General features: G+C 37.8%; 1 protein-coding gene across 3 annotated transcripts in view; it reads left to right on the top strand.

The window, feature by feature from the left end:
* Nucleotides 1–14573, top strand: part of KIAA1328 (KIAA1328 ortholog) — a 372817-nt gene that overhangs the window by 297873 nt on the left and 60371 nt on the right. For all 3 annotated transcript variants that reach the window (XM_003261907.3, XM_012506309.2, XM_030810556.1), the window contains one exon: nucleotides 10148–10329. In XM_003261907.3, coding sequence (XP_003261955.2) covers nucleotides 10148–10329 — 182 coding nt within the window. The remainder of the gene's footprint in view (nucleotides 1–10147; nucleotides 10330–14573) is intronic.

Genomic DNA, 14573 nt, shown 5'->3' with positions numbered 1-14573 from the left:
AAGAAGGAACTATTCTCAACTTCTTTTATGAGGTCTGAACCTGGTAAAGGCATTAGAAGAAAAGAAAATGACAGGCCAATCTTCCTCATGGACATAAATTCATGGACATAAATGCGGAAAAAAAAACCCACAAAAAAATCCTTAAGAAAATATCAGCAATTTAAGTTCAGGAATATGTAAAAAGCATAATACAACTTGACTAAATAGGCTTTATCCCAGGAATGCAAAGTCAGCTTAACATTTGAAAATCAATCAATATAATTTGCGATATTAACATAATAAAAAGATTTTAATCCTTTTTAAAGATTAAAGAAAACTTCATCTCAAACAGATGCAGGAAAAGCATTTGACAGAACTCATCCAGTGCTTATTCATTATAGGAAGAAAAAAAGACCTCTCATCAAGCTGGAAAAATGATAGTGTCAACAGAGATACATCTCTTTAATAATAAACACTTTTAGGAACAGGGTAAAGATGTCCACTCTTACCACTTTTATTCAGCATTGTCTGGGAGGTTCTAGTGTGATCAGGCATGAAAGATATTGGGAAGAAGTACGCGAAACTGTCTTTATTCTCAGATAACATGATTGTATACATGGAAAAATACTAAGGAAGCTACAGAGGCAAGTACTAGAATTAAGTGAATTTAACACAATCACAGAATACAAATTCAATGTATAAAAATAAAATTTATTTCTATGTAGTACTAGAATTAAGTGAATTTAACACAATCACAGAATACAAATTCAATGTATAAAAATAAAATTTATTTCTATGTAATAACAGTAATTAGCATAGAAAATAAAAGCATTTATAGTACCATCAAAACCATCAAATAATGAAGAATAAATTTAGCAAAAGAAGCAAAATATCCCTACATGATAACCACAGAATACTGCTGAGAGAAATTTAAGAAAACTAAATGGAAAGAAAGATATGCTCTTGAATTTGACCAGTCGGTATTGTTATAAATATCAAAATTTTTTTCCAAACTGAGTCTTAGATTCAATGCAATTTCAGTCAAAATACCAACATACTGTTTTATAGAAGTTGGCAAACTTATTCTGAAATTTATATGGAAATGTGAAAGGACTAGAATAGCAGTGACAGTCTTTGTTATTCTAGAAGACTAAATTGAAGGACTTATGCTACCTAATTTTAGGTATGTAAATTAAAGTTATATAATCAATACAGGTTGGTATTCACCTTAAGATGAATAAATAGATCGATGGAAAAGAATGGAGTCCAGAAACAGACCCACACACTCATATGCTCAACTGTTTTTTGACAGTGGTGCCAAGCAATTCAGTAGAAAAAGGAAAGTTTTTAAACAAGTAATGCTAGAAATATTGGATATAAATATGGGGAAGAAATGAATCTTGATCCCTACCTCACATCCTAGCCAAAAAATAATTTGATCTTGAGGCATTAAAGTGTGAGTGGTATGAGAAGGGCATCCACAGAAGAGGGCAGCTAGGCATAGAATATCAGAACTTTTGCACGGTGAGGAGGGCTTCTGTATGGGAACTGCACTGGTGTTGTGTGTTGGAGCTTAAGCAGAATGAGAAGGAGGTATCCATGTGGAGTTTGGCCTTGCAGGGGGTCTCGTTACCCAGAGGGATGAGGAGAGCTTCCTTAGGAGTAGCCCAGTCATGGCTAGGTGGGAATGGGTTGTAGGGGAAGAATAATTTTTTCTTCAATCCTCATAGGTTCTTAGTTGGAATGGACCTATGTAAAAAACAAAAACAAAACAAAAAAAAACACAGATTAGCAAGAGAAAAACGAACATACATTAACACGTGTGTTTCATATGTACATGGAAGAAACTCGGAAAATTAGTAGTTCTCAAAGAGGTAGTTTTCATTCCAGCTTTTATAGCATCTTCAACAAAGAACAGTAAAATTTTAGAAAAGTAATGAGACAAAGGTAAAGGACTTTAAGTTCCTAAAGGTAGCAAATTGAGTCAAGGAAACTAAATGGCAGATAAAGGTTAGTTGGTAAAGCCTGTTAATGTAGATTCCCCTGGTATCGTCTCCAGATGATAAGGGTCTAAAGTTGCCTTCAGTGTTTAACCTTTGTTCTCCCTAGTAGAAGGTGAGCAGGGTACCTTTTGTCTCTGTAAATCTGTGTTCAGCTTTTAGGCAGATAAAGGGAGAGCAGAGAGCTTTCCTGTGTTTGCTTTTTCTTAATTGTCCTGAGCCCAGCAATCCTTCGTTTTGTTGGGTAGCACATTTTGTCTCCTGCAGTGTCCAGAGTGTCCATACAGAGGCGTGTTGGCAGAAGCAGCCCAGAAGCATGTGGTGTGAAAGGAGTAGGCTGGTAAAGGATGAATAGCTGTGGTGACAGAATATTATTTTAATACAAAAGTATTAAGTAAGTAATTATGGTACAGGGGCTAAAAAGAAATTATTTAAGCAGTTAGAGAGGGTAAGAGAGTCCTCAGTAAGGCTTCCCTTTTAACAAAAAGCAGCCCCCAAATCATTTCTTTTCCAACAAAGAGCAGCCTGAAAAATCGAGCTGCAGACATAGATAACCAAGCTGGAAGCTTGCACAGGTAAATGCTGGCAGCTGTGCCAATAGGAAAAGGTTACCTGGAGGCCAGGCATGTTCAACATGGAGGCTCCATCTTTCCTTTTCTTTATCAACCACATGTACAGCAAAGGAACAGGCAACATGGTGCTGGCAAGGTAGAGAACCCATCTGCATAATAAAAAATTAGGGTGGGGCAGCCACCTTCTTCATGCACTGTGAAAATGGCACACTTGGTCCGACCAATCTTTTGGGCCCTATGTAAGTCAGACACTGCCTCCTCAAGCTTGTCTATAAAACCGCATGCATTTAACCATGGAACCAGAAGACCCACACTCAGGATCCCCTCTCTCTCTGCAGGAGAGAGAGCTTTTCTCTTTCTCTCACTTGTTAAACCCCCACTCTTAAACTCACTCCTTGTGTGTCTGCGTCATTGATTTCCTTGGCTTGGGGCATCAAACCTTGGGTATTACCCCAGATGAATGATGCCACTTCAGTTATATTACAGAAAATGGCAGCCAGTTTTTTTCATTGTTGGAGAAAGGATATATCTATGGAAAGAGAAGAAGCTAAAATGAACCCTGTTGGTTTAGAGTTGGAATTTTGAAGATATTAGTATAAACTCTGTATAAATGCATGTTTTACTCTATATGTATACCTATATATAGAAATGACTACATAGGTACATACATGTATTCTCTTTCCATGTTCACAGGAAGGACTTGGGAGCTGTGGCAATCCAATACCTTTTTTTCTTCCCCCCTCAATACAAGGTACCAGACCTTTTCAAAGAAATGGCTGATTCCCCAGACTGGTTCAGAAACTGGACAATATAGCAATTGTTTAGGTATGATATGGCCAGCACCTGAATCAGGCCATTGGAAATGAACGGAGGAGTTAAGACGTATCTATCTGTTTCTCCAGCCTAGATTTTATGGTCTTCTAAATCAAAGACTTGTTCTTTTTCTTTAAAAAAAAAAAAAAAAAAAAAAAAAGACTCATGCCAAAATTTGAGTATTTCATGTGCTATTTTTTCTCTTATACTCTCATTCCCTTAAATGTCTACCTTTCCTCCCCTAGTTTTCCTCACATCACTAACACCCCTTTCCCTCCTGCTCTCTCCCGAGGATTTCCTACAGGTGCCTTAGAGAATCCATGTTTCATAGGAAATGCACGCTTTTCATCCTGCCTTTTTCTAAAAGAATGTTTTCTCCCACTCTTCACAATAACTCAGTAATTTTCAATCCTATCTGGACATTAGAATCACCTATAGAGCTTTTTTAAAAGGAAAGGAGAGTGAGAGAGGGAAGCAAATAATATCCAGGTCCCACCCTAGACTGATTAATTCAATTTCGACAAGTGGGTGGGACTCAGTCCATCACTCTTATTAAAAATTCCCCAGATTATTTATAAATGTATTGCCAAGCTGTGAATCACTGCCTAAAATCAGCATCTTTTCTGAGAGCACCACTTCTAATAGAGGCCATTCTTTCTGTCACATTTGATAACAGAGAGAGGAGTGCCAGCATTTTTCTTGCATATCTCTTTATTTATGTGAATCTAAATATATGTCTAGTTTTACTGAAGCAGTCCATCCTTTTCCATCCTTTGTTTTCCATCATTATCTCACTAGGACCTTGACGTCCCACTTAAAGTCACTTTCTCCCCCGTAACTCCTACCATCATTCTGTGAGATCCCAATATCCATATGGTTGATGTATCCATTGCCATAGCTAAAGAATTTCTGCATTCCTCAATTCACTCCAGCATCATCCATGGCCACACCCAGAGCTTGCTATCACCCACTATGGTTTCATCAGAAAAATCATTGACTCTGCCATCCCAGCCTCTTCCTTTACAGCTTATGTTCCCATGTTTATCACATACACCATACCAAGGGTTTTTATATTTGTGGCATTGTTGCTGTTTTATTTTCGCTTTACCTTAAAGGGATATCTAAATTATTTATTTCCCCTCATTTTTCTGCCAGTCTTTTCAGTCCCTGCTGCCTCACTTTCTTCCTGGACTGAATGGTTGACCTAAACTACATTAATATATTTATTTCCCTTGACCCCCAGTCTGCTGCATTGTCCCAGTAAAATCCTAACCCTAGATCAAGCTCTCACGCCGCTTTCTCTGCTTTTTAATCTCTGCACCTGAGCCCTGCTACAAATGGATGATTTCTATTTCTGTTAGGGCCTCAACATTTCAGGAAAATCTTTTTCTTTTCATTTCTATTTCGAATTCCCTCAATACATACTCCAAACCTTCACCTCTCCTCTCAATACCCACTTTACTCACTCACAAGAATAACTGTATCTCCTCCTACACCAAGGAAATTGAAATTGAAGCATATTCTTTCTCAACTCTGCCTCCCTTAACCCTACCACCTCTAAACTCACTTAGCCAATAGCAAAAAGCCATGGAGTTACTGATCGAATTACTTTCTTGAAATAATCTTCTCAGATGTTCCATAAGCACCTCGAGCTGCAGTTAATTTTTCCCACTCTTCCCCAATCCTCCTCTGTATTGCTTATCAACCGACAATTCTGGCAGTCATTCTTGACTTTTCTCTCCCTCTCTTTTACATCAAGTTCTGCCCTTTTTAAATCCTAAATATTTCTTAAACTATGTTTTTCCATTCCTACTACTGCTTCTCTATTGCAGACCTTCATCTCTCACCAGAGCTGTTTCAGCAGGCTTCCAACTCATCCAGTTTCCTGCAGCCCATTCTCTAAATGGTGCCAGAGTAATTTTTCATAAATTCAGGTTGGATCATGTCATTTTTCTCCTGAGAGCGTTTCAGTGACTCCACCTTGGCCGCAAGATAGAGTTCAAGCCCCTCAGTATGGAAAACGCAACCTTTCATGATCTGACCTGCCCTGTCTCACCTGCTTCATCTCCATTCCTCCCTACCACACACCCAAAATTTAATGCTGTAACAATACCTAGCTATTTAACTTTCCCAAAATATGAGCTGAAGTTTCATTTGTTGGTATATTTGCTAATACTGTTTTATTTTACCTAGAACATTCTTAACATTTTTCCTTATCTTCCAAGGTTAAGTTTGAGTATTTCGGGAATCTCCCTTCTGTTATGCAAATAAAGTTAGGTGCCTTGCCCTTGCACTCTCATAACATCCAGTATATTCCTGAATTACTGCATTTGGCATATGGTATTAAAAATTGTTTCCACGTCTGTCTCCCCCACTAAAATCTCTTTAAGAATAGGAACCAGGGCTGGGCCGGGTGCGGTGGCTCACACCTGTAATCTCAGCACTTTGGGAGGCCAAGGCGGGCAGATCACCTGAGGTTGGGAGTTCGAGACCAGCCTCACCAACATGGAGAAACCCCGTCTCTACTAAAAAATACAAAGTTAGCCGGGCATGTAACAAAGTTACAGGCATGGGATTGCATGCCTGTAATCCCAGCGACTCGGGAGGCTGAGGCAGGAGAATTGCTTGAACCCAGAAGGCAGAGGTTGTGGTGAGCCGAGATTGTGCCACTGCACTCCAGCCTGCAGGTGACAAGAGTGAAACTCCGCCTCAAAAAAAAAAAAAAAAAAAAAAAAAAAAAGAAGAGAAACGAGGGCTTTCTCATGTTTGTATACCCAGCACCTAGCATAAAATAAGTCCTCTGTCAATGTTTGTTTTCCATTTTGCCCAGCCCAGTCCCACAGTACATATCAGGCCCATAAAGTGTGTTCTTCAGTCAACATCTGATGAATATATAAGTGAATGATTGATTAGGAAATTTATTAAAAAGGAATAAGGAAAGCAGAAGTTGAGACAACTGAGATTTCTTATGAGTGACTGGGAGGGTGGTGATATCATTAAGTGAGAATGGAAACAGAAGGAGGAAGTAGTTTCAAGATAAAGATACTGGATTGCTTTAGCAAGAGTTGGTTTGGGAGGCAGGAATAGACATCGCTTTACAGCTTTTCATCAGATACTTGATCAGGTCAGCAGTTTTGGCAAGCACTGTGAACTAGAAGAATCTATTTAGAAATCATACTTGCAGATATAGAGGTGTGGCAAGGATCACCAGGAAAGTACTAAGAGGGAAGAGGACAGGGACAGACTTTTGGAATGTCTACATCTAAGGGGAAGGAAGAAGTCTCCTAAAACCAGAAAACCAATCAGGATAATGTGTTATGAAGACCAAGGGAGAAAACATTTCAAGAAAAAATGTTTTCTTGAATTTCTTGAATTTCTGTAGGGTGATATAGTAACAAGCAAGACTGTTCAAAGAAGAAAGGCCTTTTGATTTGTTCTTTAAAAACAAGTTCTAGTCGGTATGTCTGTTAGAATAAATTATTGTTTTCTAGACATTCAGCAGACAAGGACAGAGGAGATGGTAATGGAAGGGACATGGTGAGAGTTTTTTGTTTGTTTTTAAATTATAAAATGCATGCCTATTGGAAGAAATTAAAACATTCAGAGGTATATAAATTAAAATATAAAACTCTTCCCTCTATTTCTTCTACCCCCTTCTAGTTTGACATTTATCCATCCAGAACTTTAAAAATATTTTTGTATATTTTTATTTTTATAAAAATGAGATCACATTATATACTCTATAATTGCAAATTGCTTTTATTTTAATAGCATGTCATGAAGTTTCTTCTCATCAGTGTAAAGAATTACCTCATTCTAGCCAAGCGTGGTGGCTCACACCTGTAATCCCAGCACTTTGGGAGGCCAAGTGGGGAGATCATGAGGTCAGGAGTTCAAGACCAGCCTGGCCAACATAGTGAAACCCCATCTCTACTAAAAATACAAAAATTAGCCAGACATGGTGGTGTATGCCTGTAGTCCCAGCACTCGGGAGGCTGAGGCAGGAGAATCGCTTGACCTGAGAGGCAGAGGTTGTGGTGAGTCAAGATCGCGCCACTGCACTCCAGCCTGGGCAGCAGAGTGAGACTCCTCTCCAAAAAAAAAAAAAAAAAAAAAAGAATTACCTCATTCTTTTTAATGGCTGAATAGTGTTCTTTATAATGAATATATACCATAATTTATTTATTCATTCTCTTATAGAATGATATTTGCTTTCAGTTTTTCACTATTACAAATAATTCTCCAGTGATTATCCTCAAATGTTCTTATGCTGTTGTTCATATAATTCTGTAGGAGAAATTCCTTTTTTTTTTCTTTCTTTTTTTATTTTTTTTTGGAAACAGAGTCTCACTCTGTCTCCCAGGCTGGAGTGCAGTGGCATGGTCATATCTCACTATAAGCTCAAACTCCTGGGCTCAAGCTATCCTGCTGCCTCAGCTTCCCAAGTAGCTGGAACTATAGGCACATGCCACCATGCCTGGCTAATTTAAAACAATTTTTTGCTTTCATGATGGGGTCTTGCTGTGATGCCCAATCCGATCTCAAATTTCTGGCCTCAAGTGTGGGATAAAAGTAGAACTGTTGAAAGAGGGATGCATTTTCATTTTGTGTTGACAAGTCACTCACAGAAAGGTGATACCCATTTGTGGTTCCTGCAATAGGTATTAAAGTGCTCTTGTCCCCACACGCTCACTGACACTGGGTATTAATGGAGGATCTGCTCTTGTTTGTAGCCCTAGGAAAAAATCCAGTTTAGAGGAGGAGTTTGTGAGTTATAAGAAAAAGAGATGATTGACAGGCCATAGTCACAGAAGGGGTGGGTCAAGATGGTATCAAGAGTGCAAATAAAAGGTAAAATTTTTTGAGACATTAAGAGAGGACGAGTAGATGGGTGAATATGCAAATAAATACAAATGAAGAAAGAAATTTTTCTTTTTTTTTTTTTGAGACAGAGTCTCGCTCTGTCACCCAGGCTGGAGTGCAGTGGCGCGATCTCGGCTCACTGCAAGCTCCGCCTCCCGGGTTCACGCCATTCTCCTGCCTCAGCCTCCGAGTAGCTGGGACTACAGGCGCCCGCCACCACGCCCGGCTGATTTTTTTTTTGTATTTTTAGTAGAGACGGGGTTTCACCGTGGTCTCAATCTCCTGACCTCGTGATCCGCCCGCCTCGGCCTTCCAAAGTGCTGGGATTACAAGCGTGAGCCACCGCGCCCGGCCGAGAAATTTTTCATGTAGTCATCTTTATTTTAGGGAAATTAGAAGCCAAGTTCCCAGTTGTGATGGAGGATTACCAAGATGGAATTTTGAATAAAGGTACAGAAAAGCTTCTGTGAAAATGCTGTAAAGAAGCAGAAGGCAGTCAGTTTTGGGAGTTTGGCTGAGCTGAGAATGAATCAATTTTGGGGAAGCCAATGATTGGGGTCACATTCATTTTTCTACAGAACAAGCAGAGATGTAGTCATTGGGTTTGCCTGGGTTTGGGGCCTCTGGGTTGACGTAAATTTATATAACATTCGCAATAAGGTACTTTTATTTTCCGTATTTTTGTGTTCCATGAATGCAATTTGTATAACCCTAAGTTATACATCTTCTGGTTGGTCTGCAGAGGAAAATGGTCTCTGTGTTCTGATTAAAAAAAAAAAAAAAGGAGAGTATCACTTTTATACATTTTCTTGTGCCTACTTTGTAAAGCCATATAACTAATGATTTTATTTTCTTTATATAATTCTGAACATAAAGCCATTTACTTTCTTGGTTTTTATTAATAAATTATGATATGAGCAAACACTGCTAAAAATTCTGATCAATATAAACCAGAGATATTTATAGAAGATTATGTGATTTGAATCCTGGTCAAAGGCTACCTAGAATAAGTGATAGACCTGGCAACACTCCATTCAGCTTATTTTTGTCTAGAGATTCCCTCTGCTTCTGGAGAGTTTAAACATTTTAATTTTAAAATCTTGTTTTTTGAGTAGCTGCCTCTATGCATTTCCATGTCTTTTTCTTTAATTTTCACATTGTTTATGGGCATGGGGAAGACAAAACCAAAGTGTCATGAGTTTGTTGTGAACAAACATGAAGAGGGAACACTGGAATAGTGAGAGATAACACATCATTAGAATATTTCTCCCTAAAATAAGAAAATATTATAAGAGGAAATGTGCTAATGGTGGGAACACAGTTTATTAGAGAAGAAAATATGTACATGGGTTCATTTTCATTAAAATGCCTTTTATTCTATATTTGTCTTGTTGACCTTTTAATGAAACTAGGTAAGTATGGAGTCTAGTTCTACGTGCACTGTTACACTACTCCTTACATACTCTGGGTACATAATAAATACTAATAACAATTGAAAATTAGAAACACAAACGCATTTGTGTGAGGCACATTGGTGATATTTTAATCCCTAGTGTTCATTTTTAGTACTTGGAAAACATCTTAGATATGCAAGTCCTGTTTTAGCATACTTTTTATTTCTATAGATAGCCTGGTTCTTAGTCATACTCTGTGACTTTATTAGCTGTTTCATCAGTTTGAATCTTATTTCCCCAACTCCCAGTGTAAGCTTTTTGAGAATAAAGACCATTTCTTTTCCAAAATTGTTGTGACAGGACACAAAATAGACATTGAGTAAATTATTTAAATTAGACCTCAATAAAAGGTAAGATAAAGAGAGTTCTTAATGAATTGCATTTCAACCCATACTGAATTTAAATATCTGTATGCTCTATGTCCCCTTCTGTGCCTTCAACAGTTCATTCATTGTTGTTCTTTCAGTTTATTAAAGTCAAACTGTGATGGCTGGCAGCTCAGAACATCATCATCTATTAAAAAGCACCAAGACTCCCCAAACAATGGAGAGAATAGGAAGGAGAAGAAGACAGTTGGGTTTCATTCGCATATGAAAGATGATGCCCAGTGGTCATGTCAAAAGAAAGATACATATAGACCCCAAAGAGGTAAGTTTAACAACTGTAGTGGCAAAATGAGAAACTGATAGGGGAAGGTAGTTGCTAGCCAATGAATTTCAGATGATTTCCTACAATGCTGAGCAAAAGTTAAATGTTTACACACTGAAGTGTGCCTGCAAGGCCACAGGTAACACATTTACTAGATTAGTGAATTGTGTCTGCATTTTTCTTAGAATACTGTAATGAAAAACTGTATCCAACTTGTCCCTCTTTTTGCAAGAAATAACTGTTAAGAATTAGTCAGCAGTAAGTATGGTCATAGACTAAAATAATGTTCCAAGTGAGTAAAGAGGTCAAGATATTGAACATAAATCTCTCCTGGAAAAATAAACCCTAACAACTACAGTTAATCCTCAATTGACTGGAAACATGGGGAGGGTGGAGGAGAGGTCATGGACAATTCCCCATATTGTGACTAAAGCAAAACCTCACAAGTCTAAAGCATTTTTTGCCTAGCAGTCTTTTAAGTGTCAATAATACTTCCTGTTATATGTGGTAGATTTTAAAGAAATCAATTATAAGTAACTATGTTAAATGTTGAGTGAAGCAAATTTATTTGTTCCCCAGTTGTTCCTGGAGAGGCTTTTGGCTTAATCTTTCCTGGCATCCTTAAAGGAACGACTTTGGAAAAGAATGGAGCAAGTCTGAGCTTTATTGTACAGAAAAGATGTACAGGAAACAAAGAGCCAAAAAGACCTCTGAGCCCTCTCCTGCTTACACCTCTTTCCTAGTGTCTTTTTTCCCTTCTCAAAACCATTAACCCTGATTTCCTTCTTATTTACCTGTTTTCCTACTGGGCCAGCACCTTTCTACCTCTGGTGTCATGCAACCTACTTTTCATAATCTCTGTAGCCACCGTCACATTTATTTATTTGAAAATTGGGCAGTGCTTTGTGAGATCTTGCAGGTGTATGTCTCCCTGCCTCTCTTCATCTGCTACTAGCTCTGTCATGCTTTTTGGGTTTGATTATGATTCATCTAGAAATTGTTTAATCCTCTTCCACATAATTGAGAAATGATAATTAGTTCAAATTTTGGGAGGGAGGACTATCCACAATTTGAAATAAAAGCAAAAGGGACTATCCACAATTTGAAATAAAAGCAAAAGTACATTTTGTTAGATGTAAGGCAAAGAAAGATTTTGTAGAATTCCATTGCTTTAGAACAATTTAGAAGCTTCTTTTTAGACATTGCTTCCAAAAGTAAAAATTAAATTGAAGAAACTTTATGAGGTAGAATCTTTACTTTCTCTGTTAGCAGTCCTTCAGAAATGGAAAACTCTTACCTCAGCTTCCTCTGTTCTTAGTCATTGCGCTTTGGAGAGTGAAGAACTAGTCACAACTGGTGTGGTGGTTACACTGCAAGGCTTAATTAACATAGTCTTCAGTTAACTTGTCTTCAAATTTGTGTTGTGTGGCAGCACTAAGATAAAATGGCAAAATGAGAAAAATATAGTGTAATAGCAAAAGAACAAATAACTTGTATTATTGGTTAAGACCACAGCAACAGTAGAAAGCAGCAATTGAAAAGGCACTTTGAGAAAGATATCATCAGGCCAGCCCTTGCTGTGGTGGAGGTTAATCTCTCCTGGGCCTAGCTACAGAAGCCAGAAGCCTGAAAAGGGCTTATGTCCAAAAAAAATCAATTTCTAATTTGAAACAAAATCATTTTTGACTAACAGGGGTTCAGAACCCATTACTTTTTGCTGTATAGTCTGCTGACATTTCAGCACTTTCTGTTGTGCACAATGAATCCTAATAGTCATTTTATAATGTTGCTATACCAATCAATTTAACCAAGTGAAAGCTGTTACAATTCTGCAAAGTTTTCAGGAATAGTTTTCACTCATGGTTTTATTTTTTCTTCCATTAGGTTTTTTTTCCCCTTTTTTTGTGGGGTTGGGGGAAGGTTGTAGTGTTGCAATAAAAAAAAAAAGAATAGAAACTTTTTCATCTTTTTAAGAGTTTTTATTTTAAGGCATTCACAGGAACTACTGACTTTCTTTTCTACTCATGAAAAAGACCATCTTGTATTTTCCTTTTCTTTTATTCCAATATGGAGCTGTTAGCAAAATTATGATCTACATGACCATTAAAGGGACTAAAGTTGCCCCTTTGAGCCATTCTGCCCATTGCACAGCTAGTGTATGCAGATTATAGTACAGGGCAAAGTTATTGCATTGGCATTTACTGTGGCATCCAACCAAATGGGAGATATAAACTTTCCATGGGTGCGCAGTAGACTTGGAAACCCTGTTTATCATAAGGCTGATGACCTAGCACTAATCACCTAAGTTACACTGCTTGGTTTATCACCTTCTTAATTGCTTTACCCTCTTTAGTGTGTCTGAATTTTTTAATATACTTTTCTTCTGTCTTATATCTTTTGTTTCTTTTGCTGTTATCCTTTACTCATTAAGTACTACACAGGACATTTACTACAGGACCATTAATCTTTATTACCAGTCTCTTACTCCCTTACCTCTCCTATCCTCCTCACCATTCTGCCAGCTTTATGATGCTAAACATGTTAAAAAAAAAAAAAAAAAAGACCAGACTATTGTCTCAAGAAACAAATTTATGATAGCAAAGATATGTACAGTATTGTCAAAATTACACTTAAGATATATAAACTTGTTCATCAGTTTTAGTTGCTTTTATTGAGCAATGTCAAACAGGGAGATAATACTTGGGAAAATCTAAACTTGAGTAAGAACTTTTAAAAGGCATAAATCTGGAAACATCTGATTTTCATTCCTCTTTTTTCCTCCCTTGTAGCCTCAAAACGTTTTCTACCAGCTTGCCTAGAACCTCCCTTTCCTGAGCAATCATCGATATTCCCTTTTATGAGAGCCCTCAAAACTGAGGGCATTTTTTTCTTGTTATGTTGATGGGCTAGCAGAGGCTGTGAAGCCACTGAGCGCGCAGTTTCCAGAACTGAAATGTTAAACCTCTGAGCTTGGCACTGCCTATTCCTAAGTCAGGCTGTAAAACCTGACTTTGGCCGCTCCCTTCCTCCTTTTAGTTCCTCCTTCATGAATCTCTAAATTCCCTTAAAATGTTGGCAGAGGCTGAACCTAGCGTAATTTGGATTTACCTGGTGGTATAGATTGTGCCCTTCATTTTGTCTTTGGGGTTTTCTTAGGTTATATGATTTTATATAGCAGCTGCCACTGGTTGAGGTCCCCTAGTAACTCCCAAACACATATTTTGTCTTACTGGAAGATGATTATTCTAGACTCATCTGAAGTAAAGAATAATCTCAGAAGCTCCTAGTTGTTCCTGTAAGTGAGCCTGTGCTTAAAATGATGTGAGTACTCTTCATAACCCCAGGTGGATTAAAGTAGGTGACATTCTTAAAGAAATGAACAATTGGAGTGTCCAAAGTACAGAAATCATTTCTATCTTGCCTCTAAGGAGCATTTCTCATGTTTCTTTTATTATTACCATCATGAGCATTATTATTTGTTCGTCCATAAGGGTACCTTAAGATACTACTTCTGATTCCCAGAAATCTCAGCTGAAGACATGCTAAAAGTTGATGTCTTTATCAACAGCACATAGAATGCAAGCATAGTACAGGGCTATGAATAAACCCAGATATGTAGAATTAATTCTCCTGGCTAATTCCACTAAAAAAAGGAATTCAAATATAACAGACTAGTGTTAAGAGTTAATGTTAATATATATGAAATATTGTCACCTAAACCAGAGGGTCTACATTTCCCATTCTCTAAAATGGAAAGAAATTTCTCAAAACACCGTATGGTTTACTTATTTATTATATATGTTTTGTATCTTCTCCGTCAGAATATAAGTTCCATATGTTCACTGTTGTATCCCCATCTCCTACAACATTGCTTAACATGTGGTGTGGTAGGTACTCATTATACATTTGTTGAATGAATTAACATAACATTGTATGTATTGATTTTTCTTTCGATGCCCTTATCCTGTTTCCCCAAAATAAGGACCTACTCAGGTAGACTTTTTCACCTCAGTACCTGCTGTGATTTAGTGATTTAAGCAAAATATATGTTTGTCTCTTCAAAGTTCTTATGGTGATCAATTGGTAATGTCAAAGAGAAATCAGTAGAGTGGGCTTTTAAACATAGCACTGGCTGGGTGTGGTGGCTCACGCCTGTAAGCCCAGCACTTTGGGAGGCTGAAGCAGGCGGATCACCTGAGGTCAGGAATTCGAGACCAGCCTGGCCAACATGGTGAAATCCTGTC

The sequence above is a fragment of the Nomascus leucogenys genome, chromosome 4 (assembly GCF_006542625.1).
Source record: "Nomascus leucogenys isolate Asia chromosome 4, Asia_NLE_v1, whole genome shotgun sequence".
Classification (NCBI taxonomy): Eukaryota; Metazoa; Chordata; class Mammalia; order Primates; family Hylobatidae; genus Nomascus; species Nomascus leucogenys.
The sequence above is the reverse complement of the archived record's forward strand: the minus strand, read 5'-3'. Positions and strand labels throughout refer to the sequence as shown.